The sequence below is a fragment of the Phaethon aethereus genome, assembly GCF_964289735.1.
Source record: "Phaethon aethereus genome assembly, chromosome: W".
Classification (NCBI taxonomy): domain Eukaryota; kingdom Metazoa; phylum Chordata; class Aves; order Phaethontiformes; family Phaethontidae; genus Phaethon; species Phaethon aethereus.
Genome location: NC_138581.1, coordinates 33,303,799 through 33,317,382, shown reverse-complemented (window position 1 = coordinate 33,317,382; position 13,584 = coordinate 33,303,799). Strand labels below are relative to the sequence as shown.

The window sequence follows — 13,584 nt, the reverse complement described above, 5'->3', positions numbered from 1 at the left end:
GTTCAACTGCTGTATCTAACCACATGTTTGCATACAAGAGAGATGTAGAAGCACACCTGGCAGTATGCATTCAAGGAAAGTTGAATGTCCGCTTGTCTGGCAAATGAATAGACTCAAGTGACTGATGTGGTAAAGCTGCAGTGGAAATATTAATTGCAATACTGTAGTTCACTGTAACTAAGATTTTTTTTCAGACTTTTGTATTATTGATGGGAACTTTAGCTTCATGTATGACAATTATGCAGTTGCAAATTCAACTAGGCAAAATGCCCATGTAAGAATATAGATAATGCTGGCGCTAGGGGAGGTTTAGATTGGATATTAGGAAAAACTTCTTTACTGAAAGAGTGGTCAAGCATTGGAACAGGCTGCTCAGGGAAGTGGTGGAGTCACCATCTCTGTAGGTGTTCAAAAAAACATGTAGACATGGCACTTTGGGACATGGTTTAGTGGGCATGGTGATGTTGGGTTGATGGTTGATCTTAGGGGTCTTTTACAACCTTAATGATTCTATGAATGTAATATTGAGAGTTCAACTGGAGGACAGTATTGTATTGTATTTTTTACATTATGGTTTCTACCATACCTGGGGGTATATGAAACTGGTGAAAAATTGTCCCTTTGTAAACAGTTCAGAATCTAAAACACTGCATTTAAGGCGGTTGCAGCAAAAAGGGGAAGAGATATAAGAGGGGAGGGTCTTTGAGATCACATCTACAATGTGTATTAAAGCTTATATGAAAAGGCAGGAAAGTCTTCAGGAGGATTTTGAATAAGATGAGCCTTTACAAACAGGTTTGAAGATGGCTTTCTAGCCATAATGGGACATATTCATTGTAGTGTTCTCATGTTATCTTTCTTTTCCTAGAATGCCTAAGTCTAAGGAACTTGTGTCTTCAAGCTCATCTGCCAGTGATTCAGATAGTGAAGTTGACAAAAAGGTGAACATTATATGCAGTTTATAACTACTGTATTAACTTTTACATTTCAGGCTGGGGTTAAGGAATTAGGTGAGCATTATGTCACAAAATGCATGTCATTCCATATGATTTATTAGACACACACACAAAAAAAAAAAACCCACCCCAAAAAACAACCAACCACAAAACCCAAAACACCCCTCCCAACCCCAAAACAACAACAAAACCCACCCCCCAAACCCCCTACGATTAGGGTTTGGATGGATGCTTTTTGCTTTGCAGTAAACTTTTTTCTTAAGTTGCATTTTGCTTTCTTCAGGATTTTTCCATATGGTATTTCTAGCCACAAGCTTCCTGGAATTCTTTGCTGCTTTGTGGCAAGTGATAGAAGGCTTCTGTATAAGCTGCCTCTGGTGGCAAGAATCTGGACTAATCTTGAGGACACCCCTCTGCCCCCCTTAATTTTGGTATCTGGATTACTTGCAAGTCCAAAACAAAAAATCTCCACTTGCCCTGTCATCCATGTACTGCTTGCTGATCTTGTTTGCATGTTCTTTTTCTCTGTTTCAGATTCTTACATTTACTGTAATACTATCTGCTAGTTTCTCACTTAAAAGCTGAGCCAACCCGAATGTCTTTGAGTTGATAATTTTAACGTTAACTGTTTTAAATGCATAAATTTAGTATTCTCATTTATTTTAATAGTTAATTTATACATTTGTATAGATGTACCAGTTATTACAAACAAAAACTGAATACAATAGTGAATTTATTTTTGTAAGAAATGCTAGGTGGTAATGCAGATGTCAGGTCTTTTAGTGCAGTATGTGAAGAGACTCTGTGTCTGCTTTACTGAATTGGTTCAAATGTGGCTTGGTTGCACTTAGCAAATTAGGTTTTTTTTGTCAAATCTTAATATAAGAGAAAATGGTTAGGTGATTTTTTCTGTTGTTGCTGTTAGACTATGTCTTCTCAGAAATACATTTCCCTAACAGTCGTCTTCAGTGGGCAGTAAGGGTTTGTGGGGTTTTTTTATGACAACCTCCCATATTTGTTGGAACTGTTTGTCTTTAAAAGAGGTTATCTACAATATGATTCTAGCAGGTGGGACTAATTTTTGGTATCTCTGTATTACTCTTTCCTTGGGGCAGGCATGATTATTTCTACTAATGGTTATATAGTAACTTTGTAGCATCTACTAGCAAAGTAATCTGACTTATAGATGATATTGTCTGAATGTTTTAAAAACATGTTTTATTTATCATGTTATGGACAGAGATTGGACTCTGATATAAAATAAAAAACTCAAAAAAACCAACAACAAAAAAACATTTGGACTTGATTTCCAGATCCTTTCTTCATTATCTCACCTTTTTTTTTTTTTTCTTTTTTAGAAGAGTTGTTAGCTGTCCTGCATTTTTCATTGCACTCAGTGGAAAGGAAGGTGAAACTTCGATCAGACTTTAAAATGTTAATTAAAACTACTGAACTGACAATATTACTATGCAAAAAAAGTAGGCTTTTTGAAATGTATTTTGATTTAATTCAGTCCACTTCAAAGCCAAAGTATTATGGTAAACTTCACTGGGAATAGAAATAGGCTCATTTGAAGATTTTTTTTTTTTTCTTTCAGTCTAAATGTACAGTATTGGATTCCTACCTTCACAGAAGGAAGGTGATAATGTGTATTGCATAGTAGTAGCTTGTGACCTCTAATGTAAACTTTTTTGTGACTCTTAAAATGAGTTGTGGTTCATGCATTTCTCTCTGTTCTTGCTCCAAGGCAAAGCGGAAAAAGCAAGCGGCTCCAGAAAAGTCTGTAAAGAAACAAAAGACTGGTGAAAGTTCAAAAGGTGCAGCTTCTAAGCAAAGCAGTAACAGAGATGAGAATATGTTTCAGGTAAAATTGATGACTCTCTTAGCGCCTGGTTAAGGTAACCATTTACATCATATTCAGTATAAATTTTATGAGGTGATCTGAATATCTTGATAGCATAGTGCTTGGTCTCCTGAAGCTTTGGCCAAAGGGGATTATGATGCTAGCATGCAGATGAGATGCTCACAAAAAGCGTTGTCAGGTTTCAGCAGAGTAAAAGAATCTGAGTTGTGGTAATTGATTCTAACCCTCATGTCTTTGCCCATGGTAACTCTCTGGGTAGTCATTTTCTCTGTAATTACAGCACTTAGAATGAGTATACTGCAAATATTGGACAGTCTCTACATGGAAATACTTTTTTTTTTTTTTTTTTTTAGTCAGGGCTCTTGAATGAAAGGTTCTTGGAAACCTCACAGTATGGAATCCTCATTCCTAACTAACCTAACCCCTAATTCCTAACCCCTAACTGGGTCAAGGGCAACTTGGCTTCTTTCTTATAAGACACTGTCTTGGAATAAGTTTTGCTTGTTCCTTTATGATGCAGATGTATCACAGAATCACTAAGGTTGGAAAGGACCTTCAAGATCATCAAGTCCAACCGTTAACCCAACGCCACCATGCCCCCTAAACCGTGTCCCGAAGCGCCACATCCACACATTTTTTGAATACTTCTGGAAAAGGTGACTCTACCACCTCCCTGGGCAGCTTGTTCCAATGCTTGACCACTCTCTCGGTGAAGAAATTTTTCCTAATATCCAATCTAAACCTCCCCTGGTGCAACTTGAGGCCATTTCCTCTTGTCCTATCACTAGTTACTTGGGAGAAGAGGCCAACACCCTCGTTGCCACAAACCCCTTTCAGGTAGTTGTAGAGAGCGATAAGGTCTCCTCTCAGCCTCCTCCTCTCCAGACTAAAAAACCCCAGTTCCCTCAGCTGCTCCTCAGAAGACTTGTGCTCCAGACCCCTCAGCAGCTTCGTTGCCCTTCTCTGGACACGCTTGAGCACCTCAACGTCCTTCTTGTAGTGAGGGGCCCAAAACTGAACACAGGATTCAAGCTGCGGCCTCACCAGTGCCGACTACAGGGGCACAATCACTTCCCTACTCCTGCTGGCCACACTGTTTCTGATGCAGGCCAGGATGCTGTTGGCCTTCTTGGCCACCTGGGCACACTGCTGGCTCATATTCAACCGGCTGTCAACCAGCACCCCTAGGTCCTTTTCTGCCGGGCATCTCTCCAGCCCCTCCTCCCCAAGCCTGTAGCGCTGCATGGGGTTGTTGTGACCCAAGTGCAGGACCTGGCACTTGGCCTTATTAAACCTCGTACCGTTGATCTCAGCCCATCGATCCAGCCTGTCCAGATCCCTCTGTAGAGCCCTCCTACTCTCCAGCAGATCAACACTCCCACTCAGCTTGGTGTCATCTGCAAACTTACTGAGGGAGCACTGAATCCCCCTCATCCAGATCGTCAATGAAGACATTGAACAAGACCGGCCTCAAAACTGAGCCCTGGGGAACACCACTTGTGACTGGCCGCCAACTGGATTTATCTCCGTTCACAACTCTCTGAGCTCGGCCATCCAGCCAGTTCCTCACCCAGCAAAGAGTAAACCTGTCTAAGCCACGAGCCGCCAGTTTCTCCAGGAGAATGCTGTGGGAGACGCTGTCAAAGGCTTTACTAAAGTCCAGGTAGACAACATCCACAGCCTTTCCCTCATCCACTAGGCATGTCACCTGGTCATAGAAGGAGATCAGGTTGGTCAAGCAGGACCTGCCTTTCATGAACCCATGCTGGCTGGGCCTGATCCCTTGGTTGCCCTTCACATGCCCTGTGAGCACTCTCAAGATGAACCGCTCCACTTTTCTCACTGAACATTCGAAAAGATTGTAATTTTTGTCATTGCCCTTTTTTTTTTTAAGATGGGATGAACGTACATTTTTTCAGTAGCAAGAAGCATTTGTGAATTCAGGGTATTGCTACTGCCTTGCCTAACTCCAGGAACTGCAATGTGTGCTGAAAGCTGCACAAGAATATATGTAGCTCAGAATTACCTGTTTTAGGGGTGTGGGTCAAGAGTTATTAAATGTCTGACTAGCTGGCTTGAAAGGGGCAGGGGATAGGAAAGGAACTTACAAACTTAAGTTTGTGAAAGGGTATGGGAGAAGTGCCTAATAAGATGGTCCTAACACTGAGTAGGGCAAAAGAGATGGTTTTGGGCTGTAGCTGTGCAAAGTAATATGGCAAAAAAAAATAATAATTCTAGAGAGAAGACCTACTTAACCATCCTGTATTACAGTGTCAGTTATTTTTAATGTATCAATTCTAGTTTTCCTCTTCATGTATAGTTGGAGGGAGAGCTTCAATTTAAAACACTGGGCATCAATGCCTGGACTTCCCTGTCGAAGGAAGAATATATTTTTAGTTCTGTTGGGGCATGCTTTGATCCACGTAGGAAAAATGAGATAGTATCTTCTATACCTAATGAGGTGAACTGCAGTTAGAACTCAAAAAAACTAGATATAGACTTTATGCTATGTTTGTAATAGGTTCAGAAATTCCAGCCTTGGGGAAAACAGTTAAAATTTTTAATCTTCTCTGGATGCAAAAATAAAAAATAATAATTAAAATAATTTAAAAAACACAACCCACACACCACAAAAACCCCCCACCCAAAACAACCCTTTCAAATAAAGGCAAAAGTATTTGTGTGCTTTGATTTTCTTTCAATATTTTTGACCTAAGATAATAAAAAGTTACTATAAACAGACAGTAGAGGACTCGTATTAGTCTGATAAGAGCAGGATTCTTCTGGTGTTGAGTATAATACAGAAAAAATATTTCAATGTCACCTTGACCTAAACCATCAGTGTTCCTTAGTCTCTGCCTGCCTTTTAGTTACTCAACAACAAAAGCTTTTTAGGTTGTGTGTCATTATGTGAAGCATTGTGGGTTTTTTTTATGCTACATCAGCTTATGTGCGTTAACTAAGATGCAACTGTTTCAGAGTAGAAATATCACTGTAGGTGTGAGGATACTTCCCCTTTCTACCCCCTACCCAGGAGAGCTTGCTAGAAGATCTACTTGCATGTTAATTTTTTAGGTATGGCTTTGTTTTAAGACTATGAGTGATACTAGAAACTCTCCTTTTTGCTTCCCCATGGTAGTAAAATGATCTCTGTGCAAGTGACTTTGCAGTATAACTTACAAGTGTGGCTCCAGTTAATGGAAATCAGGCTGTAAAACGTTCATAGGATAGTCAGAAGTTCTGTGGCGTCCATATTGTGTGTGGGAATGGCAGCAAATGATGTGAAACTTAGTGGTTTGCTGTTTTACACCTTAGGGCTGTGTTCTTAAAGTATACAGCTTCCCTTAATATTGAGCTCATTGTGACTGCTGTATTCGGAAGATTCGTCATTTTCATAAAGAGCTACATTTTATTATTTTTGTTTGAAACTAATGTTAGTGTAATGGTATCCTTGAAACTAATTATGAAGAATAGAATAATTGTAAGTAGAAAGGAATTAATTCAGTATAAGAGACAAAGCGTATTTTATTTATTTACGTGTCTTATCCTTTTTAGGTTTTATATGTAGCCTAGTATACTTTGGAATTTGTTAAAGGATTTGGGTGCAGTTGGGGTGTGGAAATGTATCTTGCTCTCATTTGTGATGTATTACTAGAGGCCCTAAGGACAAGCATTATTCATGTTAATGTGGAAGGGTTTAGTGTTGATACATTAGATTCCTGCCTGTGGTTTTGAGCCAATGTGAGTTCTGCATCATGTGCTTTGGTTAGTTTGACAAATCCTGTCATCTACCTATGCCTAATTTGGATAAGGTTTGTTAATGCTGTCAGGATACAGTATTAATGACTATCCAGAGCAGAACCACACAAAGTGATCAGGCATTTCACAGAAATTGTTACTTCAGAAGTAGTTTGCCTGTTGTTGTGTGTGTCCCACTCTTTTTTTTTTTTTTTTAAGTTTGTGTTGAATTTTTGCTTTTTGACTTGTGAGAAATAAGTTCTTCGGTTTCCCAGTGTAATGTCTTTACCTATCATAGGCTCCTGAAAGTAGAAAAATATATGTTTGTGATGCTCTGGAAGGTGATTGTGCAATGCATTGGTGACCACCTAAGTTTCAGAATTAATGTGCTAAACCAATTTGCTATGTTGCGGATCTCAACTGTTCACAGGACACTATTCTAGGAGTTTATATTAGCTTATTGTGCTGCTTCTAATGCTATACATACAGTTATCAGCTAAGAAAGAAGGATGCTTTTCTTTGCTGTTTCTACTTTGACAGCATGTATATGATTTAATCAAGGCAAACTGGAAACAGGAGGAAAAATGGTGAAGAGAGTGGTTGCTGAAACTCATACAGCAAGTCAGTTGCATAGCTGTGAAAGAAACCTAGACACAGTTCAGTACATTTTATTCTAAGAAACGGAAACCTGGAAATAATGTTTTTAATGTCTTTTGATCTATTTAATTCAATAGAATAGTATATCTAAGGAGTTGTGGTTTTTAATAAAAAGCATATGAACTTGTCTCTGAATGTTGAACTGCAGTAACTACCCTGCTATAAATCAATACAGCCCTTGGAACACCAGTGTGGTTACAGGGATACAAAGGTGTTTTAGATCAGTTAAATTATTCTAGGACTATCAGCTGCTGCATGGACAACGAATTGTTCAGAAATGACTCCATGCCAGAATTGCAGGTAACTGAATTTCAAGAAACATCAATGTACTTAAATAAATCTAGATTTTGGTTGAGGTTTTTAAACTGTACTTTAGAAGCCTAAAGTGGCAACTGTTTTGCATAGAGTTCAGCTAAACATTCAACATTTAACGTGAGCATTCAGCTGAAATCTAGGTGATGGTGTAAAACCTAACTTAATTTCAGCTTTTTCATATGGAACTGTTTACATTTAAGGTAGACTTACTGACTAAATGATGTGTACTTTGTATTATTGCCTCTTGCCTTACTGTAGTTGAATTAAGACATGTAGTCTTATCTTTAATAGTCACATCCTAAACCCTTTTACTGTATTTGCAGCTATAATCTGCTATATTGTATCAGACTTTATTTCTTAGAGCTAATCTGGAATTAATTGGTAATGCACTAATAGTCTTTGATAGACCTGGAAAAAAAAGATGTTATGGAGTACTACTACTTGAAGCTGGTTTTGGAGGTGACCTTAAAAGTCACTGAAGTGTTACAGGGTAAAAACAAGAAATGTTTTTCATGTAGGCTATTTGGGATATCCTCTGCCAGCAGTGCTGATGGACTTGGGCATGGTACCAAGTTCCATCTGAAAGAACTCTGCTACTGTGACATCATACCCTATTTTTGAATGTTAAATTTGTAGTACTGTGAAAGTATTTAATAAATCAATCACAAAATACTTTCTTATAAACTTGTTCATTTTAAAGAATGCTTTGAAGTAGGAAAACAACTGCTTCAGGCTTATGGTACCTAAAGATGTTTCAATTTTTTTTTAAATAAAATTTAGAGTTAATTTAGCATGATCTGCATAAGAAGTCAAATTACTTTAAGCAAACATAAAGCAGACTTGTTATTTCACAAAATATATAAACAGCTTTTATGACAAACATCTGTGGATGATTTTAGTTGATTGGAGAGTCTGGTCAGACTTAGTATGATGCATTTGGCCTGCCATTAAATTATGTCAAAGTGCAAATGCATAAGTTAAGGAAGTTGAAAACTAAAACTAATGTTTTATCAGGAAGGAATATTCTATTTTTTAAATTTCTTACACTTTATGAATAATGAACACATTATTAAAGTATCCAGAAGGTACATACAGAATACTAAGAATTTATGTGAATTGTATTTAATTGTGTTTTTATTATCTAATTTCTGATTCTCAAATTCACATTGTACTTTGAATTTATGTGAATGAATAGTTTTTTATCAAACTTTTTCAAATTTGATAAAGCCTAAATATGTCATGTAATGCATAGTTGTCAGTGTGCCTGCTGGCTCTCTTCCCTTCCTCCCTCCCCCCCCCTTTTTTTTTCTTCTCTGAAGAAAAAAGAAGCCCTCATAATTCAGTTAAGCCACTGTGGTGTGAAATTTATGAAATTACAAAGTCATTTCATACTGTGCTACATGCTGGTAAACTTAAAGTATTTGGATGGCTTTTTTTGGAACATCTGATACAGTGCGATAGTCTTTTAACCACAGTTCCAGTGAGGTGCCATGAGGGCTTGGGAGCAGGCATGGGACGGTTGGTGGCTTACTTTTTTTTTCCTCTAGAAATTGTGCTTATCCCATGTGAATATCTAATTTGATTTCTGTAAATATGGAATGGACTAAAATTTATATTTGGGAGTAGAGCTCCCTCTTCCCTGTTTTTTTATAACTGCTACTAACAAAGATGGTTATATAATAGATGCAAAATTTTATTTCAGAAAACAGTAAGTTAGTGGGTTTTGTAAGACGTAAGCTTGTTAAGAATATAGATATTTTTATTCTAGGAGAGCCACTTTGTATTGAGCATTGAATGCTCACTCAACTGGTTTTAAGTCATTCATCCATTTACACTGTAATTACTTATTTGCTTCCTGACTACTCTGGATTAAGCTCTTGATCTAGGTGTCTAAAATAAGCTGCAGTGTGCAATGTCACATATCCAAGTCTGATACTGCTGGGAAAAGTGAATGCTGTAATATGTAAAATATCTAAAAGATATCCTTATGTGTTTTGGCAGATTGGCAAAATGAGGTATGTCAGTGTTCGTGACTTTAAAGGGAAAGTCTTAATTGATATTAGAGAATATTGGATGGATCAAGAAGGTGAAATGAAGCCTGGCAGAAAAGGTATTGTTCTGCTACATGTTATTTTGTATTAAAACACTGTCTGCAGTTTGCTGGAGAACTTTAAAAAAAGTGTATCAGATTTTTATACTTTGTTACTACATGGTATTTTTAGAGTAATATTTTTACTTTTTTATAATTTATATCTTAACAAATTATTAGTTTTATCTGTAGATTACAAACAAAAGCGAAGTGATTTCGTTGGCCTGGCCTGAGTCTGGTTTCCTAAATGGATTCCCCTGTGATTTATAGAAAACAAGACATCAAATACAAGCAAATTTGGTATGGGAGTTATATACGTAGCCATACATTTTCCTATTGATTAACTTAACTCCATTTCTTGTTTTTATTACAATTTGATTTCTTATTTCAAAAGTTGCTGAAAAGACTTAAATTATTCATTTGTAATAAGGTGTTACTTTCTTTAAAACAATGATGATCTTCAATTTGTATCAAATTTTAGATTAAAATATTTTATGTGACTAATTTTGTAAAAAATATTTCAGGATTTTAGTTCAGGTGAAAATACCTCAGGTGTTTAAGTTTTGGTACTGTGCTAATCTACAGCACAGCATAAGCCATTGTACCTTTAATTGCTACTCCCATACTTTTTATGGCATGCCTTCACTGAACCATTTTCAGAATTTTGCCACCTGCAAGATGGAGATGTGAGGATAGTTGCAGTAGTAGTGCTTTCCTTAGTGTCACGTTGCTTCTGTTAGAAAAGCCTACTTTTAATCATTTTTCATATTGTGCCAAGGAAAGAGGTAAGTATGAAACATCCTGTCCTGGAGACTGAAGACCTTTAATGTAGACTCAGCATAAGGTTTGTTACATTCTCCTAGTGTGTCCAGGAGCCAATAGATGTTTGAAAAGCTTGACAAATGTTTTCAACAGCTCTTAAATAACCACTGAGAATAGGTTTGTATGAACAGGTGTAGCAGTACTGTACAGGAAAATTTCTTGGTTTGGATGTGTTGTTGCTACTTAACAAAAAAGATTACTCCAACTTCTAAGGACTTTAAACTGTTGTGTTTTGAGGTGGAAATCAAAAGTATATGCAGTTTGAGTGGTAAACTATAATGAAACTTGATGGGTATGCCAAGTGACAAAAATTACATGATGTAGATAGAAATGTTTATCAATGTGGATACAGTATTGTGAGTCTAATGTTCCATTGATGCATTTATGAGCCCCTTACCTAGCTATCCTAAAAACAGTATGAACAGTTGAAATTGCGTAATAAAATATAGGAAAAAACAAATCCAACAGTTTAGAATTGTTGTGTCGGATTATTTCCAACAGCAGGTCTGAACTGCATGCAATTTATTTGATATGTTGTTCAGGGGCATCTTGATGACACTTGGTCCCCTAATAATGGTTAGTATATCTGGCCTAACTGTTTTCAAAAGAAACCTGCCCTCTAAAGGCTGGTAGAAAACTGCTTAAATAGCTCTGTGCAGACTGCTTGCTGCTCTGGTAAGTGGTGTTGTGATAAGACAGTGATGGTAGAAGAAGAAAGAAAAAAAAAAAAAAGGTGATGAGCCCCAAAAATGGAATTCAAAATTTCACCTGTTTTCAGGTCCTGTTCCACCTACAGGGAGAAAGTAATGAAGGAAGCCTGATTGCTGGGGGGGGTGTGTGTGTAAATAGTAGAAGAGCCTTGCTGGAGAGAGTATGAGAGGTAGGCCTGTGAGTCTGTACTTGCATAGAGTTGGCAGAGAGATTTTAGGGGAAGAATGAGGAGACTAAACCACAAAGGAAACATGTGCCTGGGCTTTGAAGTTCAGGAAATACAAATTTAGAACTGAGGGGATGGGTTGTGGGGCACTGAATAATTATTGATTGAATGTCACTAGAAGCTATAGTGAACTCAAAGTGAAAAAATAACTTCTGTGTTGGTTTGAATGCTGGGGAGTGGAATAGTCTCTCCAAAATGTTACTTATAGGATATGTTGTTCACAGTGCTTTAAGAAACAGGAGGAAAAAAAAAAAACCCCAAACAACAGAATTATACTTTAAAAGTGCATAGAAGTTCAGTCCACTGAGGTATGGCTTTTAGGAGCCAACAGGAATACAATTGCTTTCCTACATTTCTTTTGTGCTGCCTTCGATCAAGGCCAGAGCTGTATTTCACTTCCTGTGTTTAGCCTAATGCTTATGAATGAATCTGTTATACTGTACTTGTTTTCTTAGTAAGTGTGACTTCTTCAGAGATAAGCTAAGGTCTAAAGTTAAACTGAAGTGTTCCAAATGAGTAGTTTAACTTTGTAACAGAGATGGTTGTTACACTTGAGGCAGCTTAAGCATTAATAGTTGTGACATAGACTTTGTGTATGAAACCAGCATTGACAGTAATTATGCAAGATCCTGCACTACAATTTCTTCTCATCCTAAGTGTTTATTTTTAATGTATTTCAGGTATTTCTTTAAATCCAGAACAGTGGAACCAGCTGAAGGAACAGATTTCTGATATTGATGATGCAGTAAGAAAACTGTAAATAGAGCCATACAGAAACCTTTATCATTTTAGTTGTTTTAAGTGGTCTTTTTACATTGGCTTTTGTTTTCTAAAATATTGTTTTCCACGCTATTGTATATTTGGATTTCAAAACGATTTGTAAGATCAATACTTTTTAATGTGCATTAAAAGCGTATTCTGAGTGAGGCTATTTGTGTATATTTTACTAAAAGGAAATGTGTTGCTTTTACCTCATGGTATAAAATAAATAATATGTAAAGCATAGGTGTTTATGGTCTTTTGACTGAAGGTGTTTGCGAAGGCCACCTAATAGCTTTAGTCTTTTTGTTTTAGTTTCAGTTTAATTAACTGTTAATATGAATTTTTCTGAAATTTCCTAAAATGTCTCTATTTTTTTTCCTTTTATTTCATACACTTTGGTATTGCCCTGACAGCTTTCTGCTTTAAGACTTGATACAAACAGTGAATACCTGGTAAAACACATTTTTGTAGATAACTTTAAATACTGTATTTGCTAATTTACCATATTTATTCAGATGTAAACAGTCCTGAGTATATAGACTTTTTTATATTGCTTGCATGAAGTGTTATGCTAAACAATAATACTTGAAAACAAGCCACACACTATTTCTTTCTGTTTTTCTGTAGCTTGCTTGACTTGGAAAATACAATTAGCCTTTATTCTTGGACGTTAGATTTTAGAATGTGATGCATAAACTTTTACAGTAATAGACACATACCTCAGAGTAAGATAGTATTTAAAAGCTCCAAATGTGGTTATTAGTTAGGTACCCTTTTCAAGCTTTGCATTAAATTAATTCTTGAACACATACCAACTAGTTAGTCTATAGAAAAGAACAGTTAACCTGTCTTTGTAGGTCTTTTGTTTGTTTGAGAGTACTGTGTAAACAACAATGCTTAAACTAGGCTGTAACACAGGTTAAACAGTCAAACGGGGTTAGAATTGCTTCAGCCAATATGTCTGGCTATCATGCTTCTGCCCTGTCCACACTGCCTGCCCAAACCATTTAACTTGGCTTGCCTTGTGTGGCTTATGTGTGCAAAACTGTTTTATCTTTTGTACAGAAGATACTTAGCACTTACAATGGAGTGCTGGTACATAGTGGATCATGACTAGCAAACTTTGCTTGTCTACCAGTGTACTATTCTGGTAAGAGAAGCTTCTGTCCAGTGGAAGCCCTATTAGACTAGATGCTGCCCCAGTTGAAGGGCTTCTTGGTAGGTGTCACAAACTATGGAATGAAGAAGAGAGAATATGATGTTTGAGTAGAACTTAGAGATAAGGGGCATGCCAGTACGGAAGTTAATGGTGAAAGATCAAAGTTAGCAGATGCATAATAACTACAGTGAAGAACTATGTTAGCAGAATTGGAGAAGAGTTTATTTTCTGACTTGTTTCATCTTCTTCCTTTAACTGAATTAACTTCATGAAAATTGACATTTC

The 13,584-nt window shown here is 36.9% G+C and overlaps 1 protein-coding gene across 1 annotated transcript; it reads left to right on the top strand.

The window, feature by feature from the left end:
- Positions 1–869: 869 nt before the first annotated feature.
- Positions 870–12,138, top strand: LOC309415258 (activated RNA polymerase II transcriptional coactivator p15-like; the record flags this gene model as incomplete). Its single annotated transcript, XM_082012725.1, has 4 exons — positions 870–941; positions 2,704–2,820; positions 9,532–9,640; positions 12,059–12,138. 4 exons carry the CDS (start codon positions 870–872, stop codon positions 12,136–12,138), a joined length of 378 nt encoding a protein of 125 aa, XP_081868851.1.
- Between the last annotated feature and the right edge of the window lie 1,446 nt (positions 12,139–13,584).